This window comes from Amblyraja radiata, chromosome 2, assembly GCF_010909765.2.
Source record: "Amblyraja radiata isolate CabotCenter1 chromosome 2, sAmbRad1.1.pri, whole genome shotgun sequence".
NCBI lineage: Eukaryota > Metazoa > Chordata > Chondrichthyes > Rajiformes > Rajidae > Amblyraja > Amblyraja radiata.
This window is the reverse complement of record NC_045957.1, coordinates 60,232,189-60,254,890: the sequence shown is the minus strand read 5'-3', so window position 1 is coordinate 60,254,890 and position 22,702 is coordinate 60,232,189. Positions and strand designations below refer to the sequence as shown.

The window sequence follows — 22,702 nt, the reverse complement described above, 5'->3', positions numbered from 1 at the left end:
GGAAGGACGAGGAAGGAGGATCTGCTGAAGGAGTTTGAGCAGTTAGGGAATAAATTAAAAAGCAGAACCTCGAGGGTACTGATCTCCGGATTGCTACCTGAGCCACGGGCCAAATCGGCGAGGGTACGTAAAATTAAAAAGCTAAATGCGTGGCTCAAAGACTGGTGTGGGAATAATGGGTTTGGTTTCTTGGGCCACTGGCACCAGTACTGGGACAGGGGGGATCTGTTCTGTAAGGACGGACTTCACCTGAACGGTGCTGGGACTGGGGTCCTGGCAAATCATATAACTAGGGCAGTAGAGAGGTCTTTAAACTAAGTAGCGGGGGGGAGGTATCAAGGGGGGTAATAACGGCAGGGGTAGAGGAAATAGAGCAGGGTATCAGTGGGGAAGCGGAAATTCAAAATGTGACAGGAGACAGAATTTGTGAAGATAAAGATCTAGATGTAAAAGGGGCAAAAACGGAAAGGAAGGGTAGTAAAAATCATCTGAAAGTGCTTTATCTAAATGCACGGAGTATTCGTAATAAGATAAATGAATTAACGGTGCAATTAAGTATATATAGTTATGATATCGTGGCCATTACGGAGACATGGCTGCAAGGAGATCAGGACTGGGAGTTAAATATAGAGGGGTACTCGACAATTAGGAAAGATAGACAGGAAAGAAAGGGAGGAGGGGTGGCCCTTTTAATAAGGGAGGGAATAACGGCAATAGAGAGGAAGGATATTGCGTTGAAGGATCAGGATAGTGAAACAGCTTGGGTACAGATAGAGAATAATAAGGGGAAAAAAACACTAGTGGGTGTAATTTATAGACCTCCAAATAGCTGTGACGCTGTTAGTCAGAACATAAATCTGCAAATAGTTGACGCATGTAAAAAGGGAACTGCTGTAATCATGGGGGACTTCAATTTTCATATTAATTGGGCAAACCAAACTGGGCAGGGTAGACTAGAGGAAGAGTTTATAGAATGTATTAGAGACGGGTTCCTAGAACAGTATGTCACCGAACCGACAAGGGGGGAGGCAATCTTGGATCTGGTCCTGTGTAATGAAGCAGGATTAATTAAAAATGTCATAGTTAGGGACTCGTTGGGAACAAGTGACCACAATATGGTCGAATTCCATATTCAAATAGAAGGGGAGCAGGTTGAAACTCAGGCTAGGGTGCTTAGTCTAAATAAGGGGGATTATGAAGGTATGAGGACTGAGCTGATCAAAGTTGACTGGGATAGCAGACTCAAGAATAAGACGGTACATGAGCAGTGGTGTACGTTTAAGGGTATACTGTATAACCTTCAAGAAAAATTTATTCCTATGAAGAAAAAAAGGGGTAAGGGTAAGAACAGTCAGCCATGGCTCAGTAAAACTATAAAGGATAGTATTCGGCTGAAGGCAAGGGCATATAAGGTAGCCAGAGATAGTGGGAGGGTAGAGGATTGGGAAGCATTTAAAGGTCAGCAAAAAATAACTAAGAGATTAATTAAGACGGGGAAAATAGACTATGAAAGGAATTTAGCGAACAACATAAAAACTAATAGTAAGAGTTTTTATAGCTATATAAAAAGAAAAAGGGTGGCTAAGGTGAACGTTGGTCCATTGGAGGGTGAGACTGGAGAGTTGTTGGTGGGGAACATGGAAATGGCAAAGGCATTAAACGAGTATTTTGTATCAGTCTTCACCATAGAAGACACAAAAAATATTCCAACGCTGGATAAACAGGGGGCGGTAGGAATGGAGGAGCTAAATACTATTAAGATCACCAAGGAGGTGGTATTAGGGAAATTAATGAGACTGAAGGAGGATAAATCCCCTGGGCCTGATGGATTACATCCAAGGGTCTTGAGGGAGATAGCGGTGGGGATTGTGGATGCATTGGTGATAATTTTCCAAAACTCCCTGGAGGCAGGAACGGTCCCAGTGGATTGGAAAATGGCCAATGTAACACCTATATTTAAAAAAGGAAGTAAACAGAAGGCGGGTAACTATAGACCGGTTAGTCTAACATCGGTGGTGGGTAAAATGTTAGAGACAATTATTAAAGAAACACTAACGGGGCACTTGGATAAACATGACTTCATCGGACAGAACCAGCATGGTTTTGTGAAGGGGAAGTCCTGTTTAACGAATCTGCTCGAATTCTTTGAGGAAGTAACAACCCGGGTGGATAAAGGGGAACCGGTGGATGTGGTATACTTGGACTTCCAAAAGGCTTTTGACAAGGTGCCACATAAGAGACTATTGCTAAAAATAAAAAATTATGGGATTGGGGGTAATATATTAGCATGGGTAGAGGATTGGCTAACAAATAGGAAGCAGAGAGTGGGGATAAATGGTTCATACTCGGGATGGCAACCGGTAACTAGCGGGGTTCCGCAAGGGTCGGTGCTGGGACCCCAGTTGTTCACAATTTATATAAATGATTTGGAGGAGGGAACCAAGTGTAATATATCAAAATTTGCGGACGATACAAAAATGGGAGGAAAAGTAGGGGATGAGGAGGATAGGAAGAGTCTGCAAAAGGATATAGATAAGCTAGGTGAGTGGGCAACAACTTGGCAGATGAAATTTAATACTAATAAATGTGAAGTCATTCACTTTGGGAAAAAAAATGATAGGGCAAGTTATTTTCTAAATGAGGAGGAGCTGCGTTGTAATGCAACGCAAAGGGATCTAGGGGTATTAGTACATGAATCACTAAAAGTTAGTATGCAGGTGCAGCAAGCAATCAGGAAGGCCAATGGAGTTTTGGCCTTTATTGCTAGGGGGATTGAGTATAAAAACACGGAGGTCTTGCTGCAGCTGTACACAGTATTAGTGAGACCACATTTGGAATACTGTGTACAGTTCTGGGGTCCATACTTAAGAAAGGATGTACTAGCCCTGGAGGCAGTGCAGCGAAGGTTTACAAGATTAATTCCTGCAATGAGGGGATTGACATATGAGGAAAGGTTAAGTAGGCTGGAACTCTACTCTTTGGAGTTTAGAAGAATGAGAGGCGATCTCATTGAAACATATAAGATCGTGAGGGGCCTTGATCGGGTGGATGCACCGAGGATGTTCCCAATGATCGGGGAAACTAGAACTAGGGGACATAGTTGCAGAATAAGGGGGGGCTCTTTTAAAACTGAGATGAGGAAGAACTTCTTCACCCAGAGGGTGGTTAATTTATGGAATTCACTGCCCCAGGGAGCAGTGGAAGCAGAAACTTTAAATATATTTAAGACTAAAATAGATGGTTTTTTAGCTGCCAAGGGGATAAGGGGCTACGGGGAGAGGGCAGGGATATGGACCTAGGTATGGTTAGTATAGTAAGACCTGAGTGATCTCCTGGACAAGTGTCGATCGCCTGGATTGGGGTCGGAGAGGAATTTCCCGGATTTTTTTCCCGAATTGGACCTGGGTTTTTATCCGGTTTTTTGCCTCCCCCAGGAGATCGCGAGGTTCTTGGGGTGGAGAGGGGTGATAGCGGTATAAAGGGGAGGGTAGTGTCTTGTGTTCTGTGTCTTGTGTCTACTGTTTGTGGGTAAGTGTGTCTGTTTAGTGTTCAGCCATGAGCGAATGGCGGTGCGGGCTCGACGGACCTGGTGGTCTACTCTCGCACCTACTTTCTATGTTTCTATGTTTCTATGTTTCTATGTTCTCACTGTCTCCCACCTTCTCTCTTCCAGTACCTTAGGTGTAACAATCGTACTGTAGGACTTGTCGAGGAACGACTCAGTTTCTCGGACGAACCGGACATCATCCACTTGCTTCTCAAGTTCCCCAACACGGCCCTTCAGGAGCTCTACCTGGATGCACTTCCCGCATTTGTAGAAGCCAGAGGCACTAGCGGTGTCCTTGACCTCCCACATACTGCAAGCATCGCACTGAATCAGCTTGCCTGACATTTCCTTCTTTTGTCTCCTCGCCGAAGACACTCGAGCCAAAGACTCACACTTTTCTCACAGAGCACTTCCCTCACAAGGCCGCTCACTCACTGCCGCTCGCTAAGAGCAGTCTTGCTGAAATTGACTGATAAATTGCCTGATTTACCAATTTACAAACCAAATTCCTCAGTTTTCAACTGTTTTCCCAGCACTGACTCACTTCTCTCCTCCCACTTGGGCTAGAGCCAATCAGTCGTATCTCTTGCTATACCTCCTGCTGCTGTTGTTGCTCCCAAAGCTACAGCAGTTCTGAGTCAAGTCTGCCTGTCCTTGACCTGTACTTTAACTGTTTTCACTTCTCTCCTCCCACTTGGGCTAGAGCCAATCAGTCGTATCTCTTGCTAAGCTCCTGCTGCTGTTATTGCTCCCACATCTACAGCAGTTCTGAGTCAAGTCTGCCTGTCCTTGACCTGTACTTTAACTGTTTTCACTTCTCTCCTCCCACTTGGGCTAGATCCAATCAGTCGTATCTCTTGCTAAGCTCCTGCTGCTGTTGTTGCTCCCAAAGCTACAGCAGTTCTGAGTCGAATAAAATATCTACATTTTGTAAGCAATGGGCTGTATTAGCTTTGCTAAACAGCTTTGCTAAATTTCAGAGATTTATTGACGGATGAGAACGTATTATTTGGATGAGAAAACACATGGCATGATTAGCAAGTTTGCAGATGACAGAAAAGTAGGTGGTATTGTAGATAGAGAAGATGGTTGTCAAAAATTAAGAAGTTATGACACTGACTCATTTATTCCCTCAGTCAATATTTATCCGTTAACTAACATTACTAAAACAAATTACCTAAATGTTTACATGCACAATGCCAAAAACATGTTGTTTTCGTGGAAATTATCTTAATTCGATGCAGCAATTTCATGCGTGTGTTTAGCTCCTGGTAAGGACATCGTTTCATTTTTGGAAGGGATTTCCTTTCTTCCGGGGATTAAATCTCCCCCAAATTATATCAACAGTATATAATACTAAAAATTAATTCATTTGGCCAGAAAAACAATAATTCTCCATAGTTATAGAAACAAGACATATCTACACTTTCTGTAGCTGTCACGGGCATTTGCATGCATTGCAGGCTTCCACCCAAGTGCAAGTACTCAGAAAGTGCACTTGTGTCGTTATGGAGTCCTCTCTTGCAGCATTGGTTATCTCTGTGACCCCCTCAGCCAGACACCTTTCCAACTGAGGGCACTGTTCTTAACAATCCCATTCACTTTCCAGGACACCTCTTCCATAGTATCAGCACTTCTCTATATCTGGAAGAGTGCTGCTTGTACTGTTTATCTCTTTAAGAACTGGTTGAAAAAGTCACATCAGCTGTGCTTGTTCAGGACGGCAATACATCAATGGCGAAAGCTGCACTGAAATTGACAGTATTCAGAGCAGAGTTATATATGTAAATCCAGCAACTTTGTTCTGTGAATTTTATGATGGAGAATCTCTACCATTATGAAACTTTCACAAAATCTTCAGGCCTGTTGTTTGACAGTTTGGTGTGTGTGAACTACTTGCCCACAACCCATGTGCCGAACATGATGCCAAGACAACTCTTATCTGCCTGCATATAATCAATACCTCTCCATTCCCTGTGTATCCATGTGCCTAGCCAAAAGTCTCTTAAATTGCACTATTGTATCCGTCTCAACAATAACCATCGCCAGTGTGTTCCAGGCACTCATCACACTGTGTAAAAATCTTGCCCCACACATCTATCTATTAATATATAAAACTCTCGCCCCAGATTCCGAAACGGAACTCCGTCCGGCTGCCACATTTCTTCCATTGATTCCCTGCAACTCCGAAACTGGACGCATAATCGCCGACATCTTTTCCATTTCGGTAGAGATTTCACTTTTCTTTCTAAGTATCCGCTCCTCATTACATTCCGTCGTGTTTAAGTACACGTTTTTAATCAAATCCTTCCCCCCCCCCCCCCCAATATTTCAAAACTAAACTGGCTTCACACCCACAGAACCTTCACCAGCCCCAGCCCCTGCTGAACGTTCCATCGTGTGATGTCACAATGCCCAATCTTCACATATGTCCAATCGGAATGGATCCATTTACATATGCCTATGCAGGAGCCCAAGCCAATGGTGAACGTTCCATCGTGTGATGTCACAATGCCCAATGCTCAAAGACATCGTTGCCATAGAGAGGGAGTACAGAGAAGGTTCACCAGGCTGATTCCTGTTATGTCAGAACTTTCACCACTTAAAAGTGTAATGCCCCAACGCAAAAGTGTAATGCCTCCTCCCCCCCCCCCCCCCCCCCCCCACAGTTTTTCAAATAAAAACTGGCTTCTCACCCATACAAGCAGCCATTTCGGTAGACATTTCACTTTCCCTTCCAGCTGTCCACTCCTCATTACATTTCGTTATGTTTATGTCCATTTTTTTCATTAAATCCTTCTCCTCCACCCCCCCCCCCCCCTCACTCATTTAAAAACGGCCTTTCGGGAACGGCTCTACTTCGAGGACCACGTCTCCCGTGGGGGCTGCGGGTAGGCAACGGCTGCATTGGGGCATTACACTTTTAAGGCTCTGTGTGTGATACCGCCCCGCCACCCCCCCCCCCCCGCGTTGCCGAGACGGACCCGACTTCGACGACTTCAAGATACGCTATTTTAAGACGGCCGGAACCCGACTTCGACGACCACGTCTCCCCTGGGGGCTACAGGTAGGGAACGGTCTTTATACACTTTTCCAACTCTGTGTGTGGGGGTGGTTAGTGTGTGTGATGCCGCCCCCCCCCCCCCAGTGGGGGCTACGGGTAGGGTACGGCTGCGTTGGGGGATCAGACCCAACGGGTTTGCCATTGGTCGTCGTGTTTAAGTGCACATTTTTAATCAAATCCTTCAACCCCCCCCCCCCCCCCAATATTTCAAAAATAAACTGACTTCTCACCCATAGAAGCATCACCAGCCCCAGCCCCTGGTGAACGTTCCATCGTGTGATGTCACAATGCCCGATGCTCACAGATGTCCAATCGGAATGGATCCATTTACATATGCCTTTGCAGGAGCACAAGCACTTGGTGAACGTTCCATTGTGTGATGTCACAATGCCCAATGTTCAAATACATTGTTGCCATAGAGGGAGTACAGAGAAGGTTCACCAGACTGATTCCAGGGATGTCAGGACTTTCATATGACGAAAGACTGGATAGACTCGGCTTGTACATGCTAGAATTTAGAAGATTGAGGGGGTATCTTATAGAAACTTACAAAATTCTTAAGGGGTTGGACAGGCTAGATGCAGGAAGATTGTTCCAGATGTTGGGGAAGTCCACAACAAGGGGTCACAGTTTAAGGATAAGAGGTAAATCTTTTAGGTCCGAGATGAGAAAAACATTTTTCACACAGAGAGTGGCGAATCTCTGGAATTCACTGGCACAGAAGGTAGTTGAGGCCTGTTCATTGGCTGTATTTAAGAGGGAGTTAGATGTGGTCCTTGTGGCTAAAGGGATCAGGGGGTATGGAGAGAAGGCAGGTACAGGATACTGAGTTGGATGATCAGCCACGATCATATTGAATGGTGGTGCAGGCTCGAAGGGCCGAATGGCCTACTCCTGCACTTAATTTCAATGGTTCTATGTTTCCCTCTACACACCCCTCTCCCACCCATCCCTCTCTCCCCCACCCCCCTTCCCTCTCTACGCCACCCCCTTCCTCCTCCCCCTCTGTCCCTCTTCCATCACTCCCCCTACCCCTCTCCACCTCCCTCCCCACTCTTCCTCCTCTCCCCCTTCCCCCTCCACTCTCCCTCCCCACTCTTTTCCCTCTCTCCCCCACCCCTCTCCCCCTCCCTCCCTCCTCCCCTACCTCCCCATCCTCCCCCTCCCCCACATCTCTCTCCCCATCCCCCTCTCTCACCCCCTACCCCGCTCTCCTTTCCCTCCCAAATCTGTCCCATTTCCTCCACCTCCTCTCCCCCCCCCCCCCTCTTCACATCCCCCCCCCCCCCCCCCCACCTGTGTGTTTGGGGGTTGGTTAATATGAGTTTGATGCCGCAGCCCCCCCTCCCCCCCCCCCCTGCAAAACGCCGTTGGGGAAACAGACCCAACGGGTCTGCACTTGGTCTAGTTAATATATAAAACTCTCGCCCCAGATTCCGAAACGGAACTCCGTCCGGCTGCCACATTTCTTCCATTGATTCCCTGCAACTCCGAACCTGGACGCAGAATCGCCGACATCTTTTCCATTTCGGTAGAGATTTCACTTTTCTTTCTAAGTATCCGCTCCTCATTACATTCCGTCGTGTTTAAGTACACGTTTTTAATCAAATCCTTCCCCCCCCCCCCCCAATATTTCAAAACTAAACTGGCTTCACACCCACAGAACCTTCACCAGCCCCAGCCCCTGCTGAACGTTCCATCGTGTGATGTCACAATGCCCAATCTTCACATATGTCCAATCGGAATGGATCCATTTACATATGCCTATGCAGGAGCCCAAGCCAATGGTGAACGTTCCATCGTGTGATGTCACAATGCCCAATGCTCAAAGACATCGTTGCCATAGAGAGGGAGTACAGAGAAGGTTCACCAGGCTGATTCCTGTTATGTCAGAACTTTCACCACTTAAAAGTGTAATGCCCCAACGCAAAAGTGTAATGCCTCCTCCCCCCCCCCCCCCCCCCACAGTTTTTCAAATAAAAACTGGCTTCTCACCCATACAAGCAGCCATTTCGGTAGACATTTCACTTTCCCTTCCAGCTGTCCACTCCTCATTACATTTCGTTATGTTTATGTCCATTTTTTTCATTAAATCCTTCTCCTCCACCACCCCCCCCCCCCTCACTCATTTAAAAACGGCCTTTCGGGAACGGCTCTACTTCGAGGACCACGTCTCCCGTGGGGGCTGCGGGTAGGCAACGGCTGCATTGGGGCATTACACTTTTAAGGCTCTGTGTGTGATACCGCCCCGCCACCCCCCCCCCCCGCGTTGCCGAGACGGACCCGACTTCGACGACTTCAAGATACGCTATTTTAAGACGGCCGGAACCCGACTTCGACGACCACGTCTCCCCTGGGGGCTACAGGTAGGGTACGGTCTTTATACACTTTTCCAACTCTGTGTGTGGGGGTGGTTAGTGTGTGTGATGCCGCCCCCCCCCCCCCAGTGGGGGCTACGGGTAGGGTACGGCTGCGTTGGGGGATCAGACCCAACGGGTTTGCCATTGGTCGTCGTGTTTAAGTACACATTTTTAATCAAATCCTTCAACCACCCCCCCCCCAATATTTCAAAAATAAACTGACTTCTCACCCATAGAAGCATCACCAGCCCCAGCCCCTGGTGAACGTTCCATCGTGTGATGTCACAATGCCCGATGCTCACAGATGTCCAATCGGAATGGATCCATTTACATATGCCTTTGCAGGAGCACAAGCACTTGGTGAACGTTCCATTGTGTGATGTCACAATGCCCAATGTTCAAATACATTGTTGCCATAGAGGGAGTACAGAGAAGGTTCACCAGACTGATTCCAGGGATGTCAGGACTTTCATATGACGAAAGACTGGATAGACTCGGCTTGTACATGCTAGAATTTAGAAGATTGAGGGGGTATCTTATAGAAACTTACAAAATTCTTAAGGGGTTGGACAGGCTAGATGCAGGAAGATTGTTCCAGATGTTGGGGAAGTCCACAACAAGGGGTCACAGTTTAAGGATAAGAGGTAAATCTTTTAGGTCCGAGATGAGAAAAACATTTTTCACACAGAGAGTGGCGAATCTCTGGAATTCACTGGCACAGAAGGTAGTTGAGGCCTGTTCATTGGCTGTATTTAAGAGGGAGTTAGATGTGGTCCTTGTGGCTAAAGGGATCAGGGGGTATGGAGAGAAGGCAGGTACAGGATACTGAGTTGGATGATCAGCCACGAACATATTGAATGGTGGTGCAGGCTCGAAGGGCCGAATGGCCTACTCCTGCACTTAATTTCAATGGTTCTATGTTTCCCTCTACGCACCCCTCTCCCACCCATCCCTCTCTCCCCCACCCCCCTTCCCTCTCTACGCCACCCCCTTCCTCCTACCCCTCTGTCCCTCTTCCATCACTCCCCCTACCCCTCTCCACCTCCCTCCCCACTCTTCCACCTCTCCCCCTTCCCCCTCCACTCTCCCTCCCCACTCTTTCCCCTCTCTCACCACCCCTCTCCCCCTCCCTCCCTCCTCCCCTACCTCCCCATCCTCCCCCTCCCCCACATCTCTCTTCCCATCCCCCTCTCTCACCCCCTACCCTGCTCTCCTTTCCCTCCCAAATCTGTCCCATTTCCTCCACCTCCTCTCCCCTCCCCCCCCTCTTCACATCCCCCCCCCTCCCCCCACCTGTGTGTTTGGGGGTTGGTTAATATGAGTTTGATGCCGCAGCCCCCCCTCCCCCCCCCTGCAAAACGCCGTTGGGGAAACAGACCCAACGGGTCTGCACTTGGTCTAGTCTCCTTTAAACTTTGCCTTCTCACCTTATATCTATGCTGTCTATTATTTGATTATTCCACCCTGTGAATAATGTTTACAATATACAATAGTGACATATTCCTAAAACATTGAATTAACTGTAAAGGATTTTGGGATAACTTCACTTTACATTTTTTATTTTCATTAAACAAAGATATGGTGATGCTGCAACACCATCTCACTATTCAATTTAATACTCATTGCAATTCTTCATTCAAAACATGAACTTGTCTTTAGGAATATTTGACAGGAACTGCAGATGTTGAAAATCTGAAAAATAGAGAATGGTGGAAACACACACCAGGTCTGGCAATAGCTGTGAAATGGGAAGCAGAGTTAAGCCCCTGTCCCACTTTCGCACGTTACTCACGAATTCTCCTGAGTTTTCCCTTTGATTCAAACTCGGGGAATGTCCGTGGCGAGTCCGTAGATATTTCGTAGCAGCTCGTAATGCCAGCCGTAGGTACTCGGGGCATCTGGTAAGTCGGGTAGTTTTTTCACCATGTTGAAAAATGTCCACAAGTAAAAAGAAATAGCCCCAAGTACCTATGACTGGCATCTGTGAGTTTGAATCAATGGGAAAACTCGGGAGAATTCGTGAGTAACTCGGGAAATTGGGACAGGGGCTTTAATGTTTTAGGGTCTTGCCTTTTTTACCAAGATGCCAAGTAATCTGCTTTGTATTTTGAGCAACCTTGCCTTCAAATACATTATAACCATATAACAATTACAGCATGGAAACAGGCCATCTTGGCCCTTCTAGTCCGTGCCGAACACTTACTCTCACCTAGTCCCATCTACCTGCACTCAGACCAAAACCCTCCATTCCTAACCGTCCATATACCTATCCAATTTATTTTTAAATTATAAAATCGAACCTGCCTCCACCGCTTCCACTGGAAGCTCATTCTACACAGCTACCACTCTCTGAGTAAAGAAGTTCCCCCTCATGTTACCCCTAAACATTTGTCCCCTAATTCTCAAATCATGTCCTCTTGTTTGAATCTTCCCTACTCTCAATGGAAAAAGCTTATCCACGTCAACTCTGTCTATCCCTCTCATCATTTTAAAGACCTCTATCAAGTCCCCCCTTAACCTTCTGTGCTCCAAAGAATAAAGACCTATTTTGTTCAACCTTTCTCTGTAACTTAGGTGCTAAAACCCAGGCAACATTCTAGTAAATCTCCTCTGTACTCTCTCTATTTTGTTGACATCTTTCCTATAATTTGGTGACCAAAATTGTACACCATGCTACAGAATTGGCCTCACCAATGCCTTGTACAATTTTAACATTACATCCCAACTTCTATACTCAATGCTCTGATTTATAAAGGCCAGCACACCAAAAGCTTTCTTTACCACCCTATCTACATGAGATTCCACCTTCAGAGAACTATGCACAGTTATTCCTAGATCCCTCTGTTCAACTGCATTCCTCAATTCGCTACCATTTACCATGTACGTCCTATTTTGATTTGTCCTGCCACGATGTAGCACCTCACATTTATCAGCATTAAACTCCATCTGCCATCTTTCAGTCCACTCTTCCAAATGGCCTAAATCTCTCTGTAGACTTTGAAAATCTACTTCATTATCCACAACACCACCTATCTTAGTATCATCTGCATACTTACTAATCCAATTTACCACGCCATCATCCAGATCATTGATGTACATGACAAACAACAGTGGACCCAACACAGATCCCTGATGCACCCCACCAGTCACCGGCCTCCAACCTGACAAACAGTTATCCACCATTACTCTCTGGCATCTCCCATTCAGCCACTGTTGAATCCATCTTGCTACTCCACCATTAATACCCAACAATTGAACCTTCTTAACCAACCTTCCATGTGGAACCTTGTCAAATGCCTTACTGAAGTCCATATAGACAACATTCACTGCTTTACCCTCATCAATTTCCCTAGTAACCTCTTCAAAAAATTCAAGAAGATTAGTCAAACATGACTCTCCAGGCACAAATCCATGTTGACTGTTCCTAATCAGACCGTTTATCCAGATGATTATATATATTATCTCTAAGTATCCTTTCCATTAATTTACCCACCACTGACGTCAAACTAACAGGTTTATAATTGCTAGGTTTACTCTTAGAACCCTTTTTATACAATGGAACAACATGCGGAGTACGCCAATCCTCCGGCACCATTCCCGTTTCTAATGACATTTGAAATATTTCTGTCATAGCCCCTATTTCTACACTAACTTCCCTCAATGTCCTAGGGAATATCCTGTCAGGACCTGGAGACTTATCCACTTTTATATTTTTCAAAAGTGTCAGTACTTCCTCTTCTTTGATCCTCATAGTTTCCATAGTTACCCTACTTGTTTCCCTTACCTCACATAATTCAATATCCTTCTCCTTGATGAATACCGAAGAAAATAAATTGTTCAATATCTCCCCCATCTCTTTTGGCTCTGCACATAGCTGTCCACTTTGACTCTCTAATGGACCAGTTTTATCCCTCGTTATCCTTTTGCTATTAATATAGCTGTAGAAACCCTTTGGATTTACTTTCACCTTACTTGCCAAAGCAACCTCATAACTTCTTTTAGCTTTTCTAATTTATTTCTTAAGATTCTTTTTACATTCTTTATACTCCTCAAGCACCTCATTTACTCCATGCTGCCTATAATTATTGTAGATCTCTCTCTTTTTCCGAAACAAGTGTCCAATTTCCCTTGAAAACAATGACTCTTTCCAATTATTACTCTTTCCTTTCAACCGAACAGGGACATAAAGATTCTGTACTCTTAAAATTTCACCTTTAAATGTCCTCCAATTCTCTACTACATCCTTCCCATAAAACAAAATGTCCCAATTCACTCCTTTTAAATCCTTTCGCATCTCCTCAAAGTTAGCCTTTCTTCAATCAAAAATCTCAACCCTTGGTCCAGTTCTGACCCTCTCCATAATTATATTGAAACTAATGGTATTGTGATCACTGGACCTGAAGTGCTCCCCAACACATACCTCCGTCATCTGACCTGTCTCATTTCCTAACAGGAGGTCCAGCACTGCCTTCTCTAGTAGGTACCTCTATGTATTGCTGCAAAAAGCTATCCTGCACATATTTTACAAACTCCAAACCATCCAGCCCTTTTACAGAATGTGTTTCCCAGTCTATGTGTGGAAAATTGAAATCTCCCACAATCGCTACCTTGTGCTTACTACTAATATCTGCTATCTCCTTACATATTTGCTCTTCCAATTCTCCCTCCCCATTAGACGGTCTATAATACACCCCTATAAATGTTGCTACACCTTTCCCTTTTCTCAGTTCCACCCAAATAGCCTCCCTAGATGAGCCCTCTAATCTATCCTGCCAAAGCACTGCTGTAATATCTTCCCTGACAAGCAATGCAACACCTCCACCTCTTGCCCCTCCAATTCTATCACACCTGAAGCAACGAAATCCTGGAATTTTTGGTTTCCAATCACAGCCATCCTGCAACCATGTTTCACTGATCGCCACAACATCATACTTCCAGGTGTGAATCCAGGCTCTAAGCTCATCCACCTTTCTTACAATGCTCCTAGCATTAAAATATACACATTTAAGAAACCCACCACCTCTTATTCTCCGTTTATTATCTTTTTCTTCTTTCTCCCCTGCATGTTGGGTCTGAGTGCTTCCCTTCTCTGCCTCCTGCCTCACACACTGTCTACTAGCTTTCTCTATTTATTTTAAAACCGGACCTTCTAAACCAAGTCAAGTCAAGTTTATTCGTCACATACGCATACGAGATGTGCAGTGAAATGAAAAGTGGCAATGCTTGCGGATTGTGCAAAAAAAAAACTATAAAACAGAATGGAACAGAATCACATATTACATATTTGTGCGAGGAAAAAAAAGAGAAAAAAACCAGCAATTTTAAACTTTGATCTAATCATTAATAGTCTACGCTTCTGCCTGTATAGTATTATTAGTACACATACAAACAGAGGAGATAACCCCTTCACATGTTTTGAAATCCAATTCAGCTTTCAAACTGTGGTCCCTTTCCCCCACAACTCAATACCATGCTCTGCACATGTGCACACTTTTCTCTAAGTGAAAACATAATTGCACTGTTCTTGTAGTTTAAAAAAAAACAAAAAAACAAGCTTCCTCGTCCCTGTGTCACACCTGTTGCCATCTGGATGTGTTTGAGGGATCTGTGGGCTTCTGAATTTGCTCAAATGTACTGAGACAAGATTTTGGGGATTGTATAATTTGGACTTTAACTGCTTTAATTTTAATAAATGGAGTCTCCACAAATGGCTAAATTTGAAGCTTCAGGGGACCTGTAATCAAAAACAATTCAAGCAAAGTGTGTACAGTGTACAAAAATTAGTTCACATTATTACCTAGATTAAGAAGTCAAGCAGATTTACTCCACAAGTTGTTCATTAAATTGAAATTCCATTGTAAGAAAAGGAAAGGACTTGCATAACATCAGACCAACACAGCACTTTGCAGCAAAGTGAGTGAATTTGAGTTTGAAAACAAGGTCATTATTAACCTAAATCTTTAACCCTTTCTCTCTATCCACAGATGCTGTTGAACTTGTGAACATTTCAAAGTTTCTTGGTTTTAATTTCATATTTCCAACATCTTCCATATTTAATCTATTAATCTCTATACACTGCCGTAATAAAAATGGCATCCCAAGACATGGGTGCCGCAAGATTGCGCAATCAACAGTACAATAATAAACTGTTTGTGAAGTTGGTTGATTTGCATCCAGATGACAAAACAATCTGGGTCTTTGTTTAGGCTCATGCTCCTAAATGTTAACCTAGATGATGGGCTGAAGAGGTCGCAGTGTTACCACTGACTTACAATGAAGGTGACAAGGACACAACTGAAGAGCTACGGTTTTATAAAATGAGGGGACAGCAAGGAAGACGGCAGGAGAGACAGAACAAATACTCGACCACTGAGCATAGATGGCTCTGGCTTAGCAGTACAAGTTTTGCTGCCAGATGACATGCTGCAAACTCAGAAGAGAAGATGTGCATGGACATATACTTGGAAAGGAACAAGGTTGCAAAAGATTAGGGGTTTGAGGAGGAAGAGAGGGGTCAGTGAGAATCAAAATTCTGATCTATAAATGATGAAATTCTGAGGCAGCCATTGAATCATGGAGTCATAAAGCATGGAACATAACACCTACGTCAACCTACACAGCTAAAATTGTCAGCAAAAAATTTTCAACATGTTGAACATTTTGTGGCAGTCACCTGTGGTCGCCCAAAAAAAATCACCTAAGTGGGACAGGCCCATTAATGTTCTCTGGTTTGTTTTATGTGGGGGATGGGCGGGGGAACCGTTTTTTCAATCTCTTACCTTGCTGGAGACACGATTGTTTTCCAGATCGTATCTCTGGTCGTTCTGTGGCCTAACATCGTGAAGCTGGAGGCCTTGCTTGGGACTGACTTTGAGCAGACTTACTATCGGAGCCGATTCCTTGCCTGGGATCGACGCTCCAACCATGGCCTGCGGACTTTAACATCAAGGAGCTTGCAGTCTCGGGTTGAGACTGACGTCGGGAAGCTCCAAGAGCCGCGCGATGTTGGACTAGCCCCGACGCTGGGTAGATCACCCGGCATGCGGGAGCTGAAGCTGAGATTCCCCCCCCGATGCAGAAGCTTGATGGCCCCGACGAGGAGGCCGCCGCTGTCTACGGGAGTAAGATCATCCCGTCAACGGAAGGTTAAAGGCCCCCGACCGCTGGAGGACAAAGAAGGGAGAGATAGAACTTTTTTTCGTCTTCCATCACAGTGAGGAATGTGGAGGAGTCACTGTGGTGGATGTTTATGTTAAAATGTATCTTGTGTGTTCTGTTGCTTTTTATTGCCCGACTGCTTGTCAAATTAAATTCCTCGTATTTTGCAAAACATACTTGGCTAATCAAGTACGATGATGATTATGATTTATACACCTCTGTAAGATTACCTTTCAGTCTCCTATGCTCCAATGAATAAAGTCTTAGTTTGACCAATCTTTCAGGCCCTACACTCAGGCCCTTGTATCCTGGCAACATCCTCGTAAATCTTCCCTGCACACTTTCTAGCTTAATGGATCTCTCCTATAACAGTGGGACCATAACTGCATACAATACTCCAAGTGCGGCCTCATCAGTCTTCGAGGTAGCTTTATGAAACTACATAAGAGAAGATTGATTGGAGGGTACTTTAAAAAATATGTTAATTTAAGTGATGTGGGTTTCGCAAGCAGAGCCATTGTTTGCTTGTGAAGCCCTGGTTGCCGCATGATCTGCCTTGATGAGCTGCAATAATTGTTAAGGTATATGTGTATCAGGCACGTGACATGAGTGATTACTCAGGGTAGGCAGTTAGTCGGCTTTAAAAAAAAATCTTAAACCACGTATGCGCAGATTGTTCTCTACGTAAAATAAAAAAATAAAAATAAAGAAAGTAACAATTCAATTTGCCCAAGGCTTCCAAATCTCCTTCATTCTGAATTACTGAATGGGTGGGGGGTGGAGGGTGACGGCAGGTGGATAGATGGTGGGAAAAACGGGAGCACACCGGGACCAGTTGAATCAGTTGTGATCTTATTGAATGACTAATGAATGAATTAATAAGTTCATACTAATACTAATTCAGGGGACCAATTGGGGGGTGAGTTTCTTTCACAGCGTGTGGAGAGTCTGGCCAGGTGTAAAGTTGCGGGGAGGGCAGGAGCATTGAGAAGGAGGGGGGTCGGGGATCATGCCAGTAACCCACTCACTTACCGCTGCCGCGGCGCTCCAGGCGCGGAGTCACCACATTGCGGTGGGAAGCAGCACAGTTAGCTGCGAGTGGCCGCTGGGACCGGACAGCAGAACTAGCCGCCACTTCAGCACCTTCTGCAGGCCCGCTCACCTCTGGCAGTGCTCTCCGTCTGAACATCTCTCACCTGCCGCTCGCCGGCTTTGCTCATGTCAGCCGCTTCCTGCAAATCCTTAAATTCCCACAGCCGAGTAACCTCAATTGGTCCCTTGATCGCGCTGTCGGAATTTAAAGATTTGCGGGAAGCGGCTGACATGAGTGAGGCTGGCGAGCGGCAGGAGAGAGGTTTTCAGACGGAGAGCATTGCCAGAGGTGAGTGGGGGCCGGCAGAAGGAGCTGTCCGGTCCCGCCAGCCGCTCGCAGCCACCCGAGCTACTTCTCCCCCCGGCCACAATGCGGTGGCTCCGCGCCCGGAGTGTCGAAAGTGGGTTACTGGCATGATCCCCGACCCCCTCCTTCTCAACACTCCTGCCCTCCCCGCAACTTTACCCCTGGCCACTCCCCACAGGCTGTGAAACGAACTCTCCCACCCTGGGAAATACAGTGTTTAAAAACATAAAGCACCAAGAAATGTACTTACTTCATTATCGATACACGAACTCCATTCTTCTCTCTTTGTTTCCTAAGATACTCTTAAGATAATGACAATCCATGTTTGAAACCCGCCAAGGAACTTGCGCTGCGCATGCGCAGTAGGCAGAATTTCAGCTGCCTTCAGCTCTCCCTGTCATTGACGGCTTGTAGCATCGTCGACGGCACGTGGGCTGCACAGACCTTCGCATGTTGCAAGTACTGCGCATGAAAGGCACGGAGAATTATGTCTACCTAAGAGATCGATCTCTCAGATAGGCATAATTCTCCCATGCCTTTACTATTTATATTTAATAATTACAATTTTATAATTTTAGTCAGGGTAGGCAGTGCCTACCTTGCCCACCCTGACGGCACGTGCCCGATGTGTATATACCCACAATGTTGTTAGCAAGGGGTTTCCAGGATCCAGCAATGGTAAGGATGATGTGGGGCTTGGAGGGCAACCCATCAACTGCAGTTATAACAAGGGTTTACTGTAAACAGAGCATAGCGGAGGGGGTGGAGTCCGCTATTGCAGATGACGGTTAATAGACAAAAGGACAAAAGTGCTGGCAATTCAGCGGGTCAGGATCTCTAGTGAACATGGATAGGTGACATTCGGATCCGTCCTCATTCAGTCGGCTGTTACTCCAGCACTTTGTGTCGTTTCACTTTAAAACTAAGTGCGGTTACCATGGTGATCCTCTCCTCTCACCTGCTGTCGTTTCCAAGGTGGAGAGGGAGGCAGTAGGGGAACAGCAAGAAACAGCAGTAGGCGAGAAGGGTTCAACTTGCAAGTCGGGAGTGGAGTCGGAAGCAGGGGAGACGGTGGAAGCCAGGGATGGGTCGGCAGGGCATTTCATTCACCTTAAGCTTACATTTATATATATATATTTTTTTTTAATAACGTTTCTGGCACTCCATGGTGCTTTTGAGAAACAGGAAACAATAGCGGGCCAAGGGTGTATTGTAGTTTATTTTTCATGTGGCCTCTGTTGGCTCGGAAAAATGAATAATCCAGAAAGGCTGGATTAACAATATGCCTAAAACTTGGTGTTCAACCTGTAGTAAGTGCCGTCAGAACACTGGGGAACAATAATTCAATACTGTTGATTAATTTTTGGACTTGCAATTATCGTACCTGATAAAATTCCCCAACATTTCGAACATAGCCGGCCACTTCTTTGTCACTGGGATGGACAAACCAAAAGTGTCTATCTGCCTTTTTGTACTCCGCAGCTTTGGCCCATGGCACAGTAAGGAGGAAACGCTCGGTTAAAGGAGCAGCCACTATTATATCAAGCTGGCCGCTATACATCAATACCTGATGAAGAAATAAACAAATATCAGGATAGGAAATATGAATAAAGTTTGCAGGAAGCACTGTGCTCAAATAGATTACATGATGAAGGATTCGGAATCTGAGAACAGCATGTTCACAAGTTTAAGTGCAACTAACTTTACCCCAAGTTTCAGAAGAAACTTTGCCTGGTTTTTGGAATCCCAATCATGTCATTTCACGTGCAAGTTGTTGAATCGTTTGCTTGCCCACCCATGCCATATAAAATATTTAAACATTAGGCATAATGCATATAAAATAACTCAATAAATTGGCTGCAAAGGGATTTGCTTATGCTTTCAGATCCTGAAAGAAAGAACAATGGCTAAGTGTTCTGTGCAGAACCCTCACAGCTGTTGTGTGAATGTTGCAATGTGGAAATGATCAAGTGGTCCCTGAACACAAGACAGAGATTAAAGTACAATACGTAAATCAGGCCTGAGGGACTTAATTAGTCTAGATAACAATCCATGAATTAATTTCTACAACTGACAAATTCCTATCAAACATCACTTTGATGAAGGTTTAAAGATTTTAAATAATTATTTGTTTGTGAAATTTCTATAATGTCAGATAGAAATAATTTTATTTACAATCAAGCAGAAGAGAAGAAACAGAAGGAATGTCTCCACCAAAGCTTTAAATGGCCAAATTGCTTTAACAGGGAAGACTTCATTTTTGAACATGTGCAATATATTTTGCTTGCCTGCTTTATTTATCCGAAATGCATTTATTTTTTAACTGTCTCTGTACCCTCAGGGTCTGAGCAGTCAATCAGCATTCTGTCACTGTGAAGATTTGACTCCAATAATTATTGTATATTTGGATTTTGTACTACAGCAATCACCAAGGGCAAACTAGGACAAGTGTCCATGACTTTGAAACAGAAAACTTCGAACTAAGAAAACAGCTCTTGGGAGTATTGAGGGAAAATGAAATGGAAGCAAAGTGTTTATATACAAAAAATGTGAAAATGGAGCAACACAACAAATTTAAAGAAAGGTGGGGTTACAATCATTAAATATGGCCTTCAAAATAACTTAAAGGCAGAGCAGTATTTTAAAGATAAAAAAATAAAAAATGAACATGGGACAGGAGTCCTAACAAATCAGACATAACAAGGCAAATACATATTTACAGTTAAGTAGGCTTAAAAGACAGCCAGATCCTCTTAGGAAATGTGCCAGGAGATCAGAGAATAGCAGAAGTGTTTAATGAGCATATCAGTTCCTTCAACACTTCCTTCATTAGTAATGTTCTGTGGACCATCCACACCAACATCCAAATCCTCTTGGAATAAAACCAAGAACAATGTTAAGCATATCAGAATTTATTTTAAATCCCTCCTCTGGAACCAAGAGGATTAGTTATTAATGAGAAGCTTAGTTATTTGCTCAGATTTCAAATGTTTGCATGGTTAACCTGAAGAAATTTGCAGGCAGATGAAGTACTTGCTTAAAGCAGATGGAAGCCACACAAATTTCAACAATCTTTATCCCATTGTGTCAATGGAACCCAGAAGAGTTTTGGTTAAAGCTTGTTGTATTTGCCAAGAGGATTTAAATATGGTCAACATGTTCCAACCGGCAGTACGGTGGCGCACCTGGTAGAGCCGCTGCCACGCAGCGTCGGAGATCCAGGTTCAATTCTGACCTCAGGAACTGTCTGTGTGGAGTTTGCACGTTCTCCCTGTGACCGTTTGGATTTCCTCTGGGTGCTCCGGTTTCCTTCCACATCCCAAAGAAGCGAGGGTTTTTAGGTTAACTGACCTCAATAAATTAATCCCAGTGTGTAGGGAGTGGGCAACACAGAACTAATATAAACGGTTGATCAATGGTCAGCATGGATTCGATGGGTCTGTTTCTATCTAAAAGTCAAGGCCAGATTATGGGATTGTTGAAAGAATTTGATAACGTGAATATTTGAATAACTGCAATAGAGATTAGATCTGGTTTAATGGAAAGAATAATGATCAAAAATTTCTTTGAGGTAGGGATATTATGGGTGAGGTAGTTTGCAGATATTAGATTCTATCTACGCTCCTGCCGTGCATTTCCCCTCTTTAACAGCAATTTTTCTGGACATTCGGTTATTGCAGTGTTTGATGATGATCACTACACTAGTCCAGAAACTCCACAGACACTTTTCTCTGTCTCTCAAACATTTTCACAGTTGATCAATAAATTGATGAATTTGGGAGCCAAACGACATAGTTCCATAAATAGGCGGAATGGACTGTATAAGGGATTAACCATGTCCATTTGATCTGGTGCAATAGAAAAGCTAAGTCATGTGGCCTGCTCATTTTAACAATGGCAGGATCCTACTAGCAACTGTCCTCTTCATGCACACAACCAACCGGGATTCCCATTTTTAGAATGGCTGATTCAATTTCACTCAGAGGAAGAGGCCTAATATGTCTGCTGCAATTTGTTACGGTCATGTAGATGGCATTTGTCTTTTGTCAAATGACTTGCGGACAACACCTCCTGTCATTTCACTAGATGACATTGGAGCAGATGGGGGGAAAAACAGACCTGTCCATTTGTACAAGGAGCCAGGAAACCCTTCAAATACACATGCAGGAGTTAGAGAGTGACAATAACTGTGGAGATCAGAGTCAGGAATCAATTTGGCATGACCAGCAAGCTGAGCCACACGATCTTATGTGTTGTCAAAGTATTCCTCACTGCCATAGGACAGCAGAAGGAAACAAAACGGGCAATACGGGCTGAAAAGATGAAGTACGAAGGGAAGCTGGCCAGGAATATAAAGAAGGACAGTAAAAGCTTTTTTAGATATGTTAAGAGAAAAAGAGTAGCAAAGTCAAATGTGGGTCCCTTGAAGGCAGACACGGATGAAATTATTATGGGGAACAAGGAAATGGCAGAAGAGTTGAATAGGTACTTCCGATCTGTCTTCACTAAGGATGACACAAACAATCTCCCAGAAGTACTGGAGGACAGAGGATCTAAGGGGGTCGAGGAACTGAAATAAATTTTCATTAGGCGAGAAATAGAATTGGGTAGGCTAATGGGACTGAAGGATGATAAATCTCTGGGGCCTGATGGACTGCATCCCAGGGTCCTCAGGGAGGTGGCTCTAGAAATAGTGGACGCATTGGTGACCATTTTCCAATGTTCAATAGATTCAGGATCAGTTCCTGTGGATTGGAGGATAGCTAATGTTATCCAACTTTTCAAGAAAGGAACGAGAGAGAAAACGGGGAATTACAGACTAGTTAGCCTGACTTCGGTGGTGGGAAAGATGCTGGAGTCAATTATTAAAGAGGTAATAATGGGGCATTTGGATAACAGTAAAAGGATTAGTCCAAGTCAGCATGGATTTATGAAAGGGAAATCATGCTTGACTAATTTTCTGGAATTTTTTGAGGATGTGACAAGTAAAATGGATGAAGGGGGGCCAGTGGATGTAGTGTATCTAGACTTTCAGAAAGCCTTTGATAAGGTCCCACAGGGCAGACTGTTGACTAAAATTAGAGCACATGGTATTGGCGGTAGGGTGTTGACATGGATAGAAAATTGGTTGGCAGACCGGAAGCAAAGAGTAGGAGTGAACGGGCCCTTTTCAG

General features: G+C 44.5%; 1 protein-coding gene across 3 annotated transcripts in view; it reads right to left on the bottom strand.

Annotated features, from left to right (window-relative positions):
* The window catches only part of cpvl (carboxypeptidase vitellogenic like), a 106,408-nt gene that overhangs the window by 24,155 nt on the left and 59,551 nt on the right, over window positions 1-22,702 (bottom strand). For all 3 annotated transcript variants that reach the window (XM_033047413.1, XM_033047405.1, XM_033047422.1), the window contains one exon: window positions 18,913-19,095. In XM_033047413.1, the coding sequence (XP_032903304.1) occupies window positions 18,913-19,095 (183 nt within the window). The remainder of the gene's footprint in view (window positions 1-18,912; window positions 19,096-22,702) is intronic.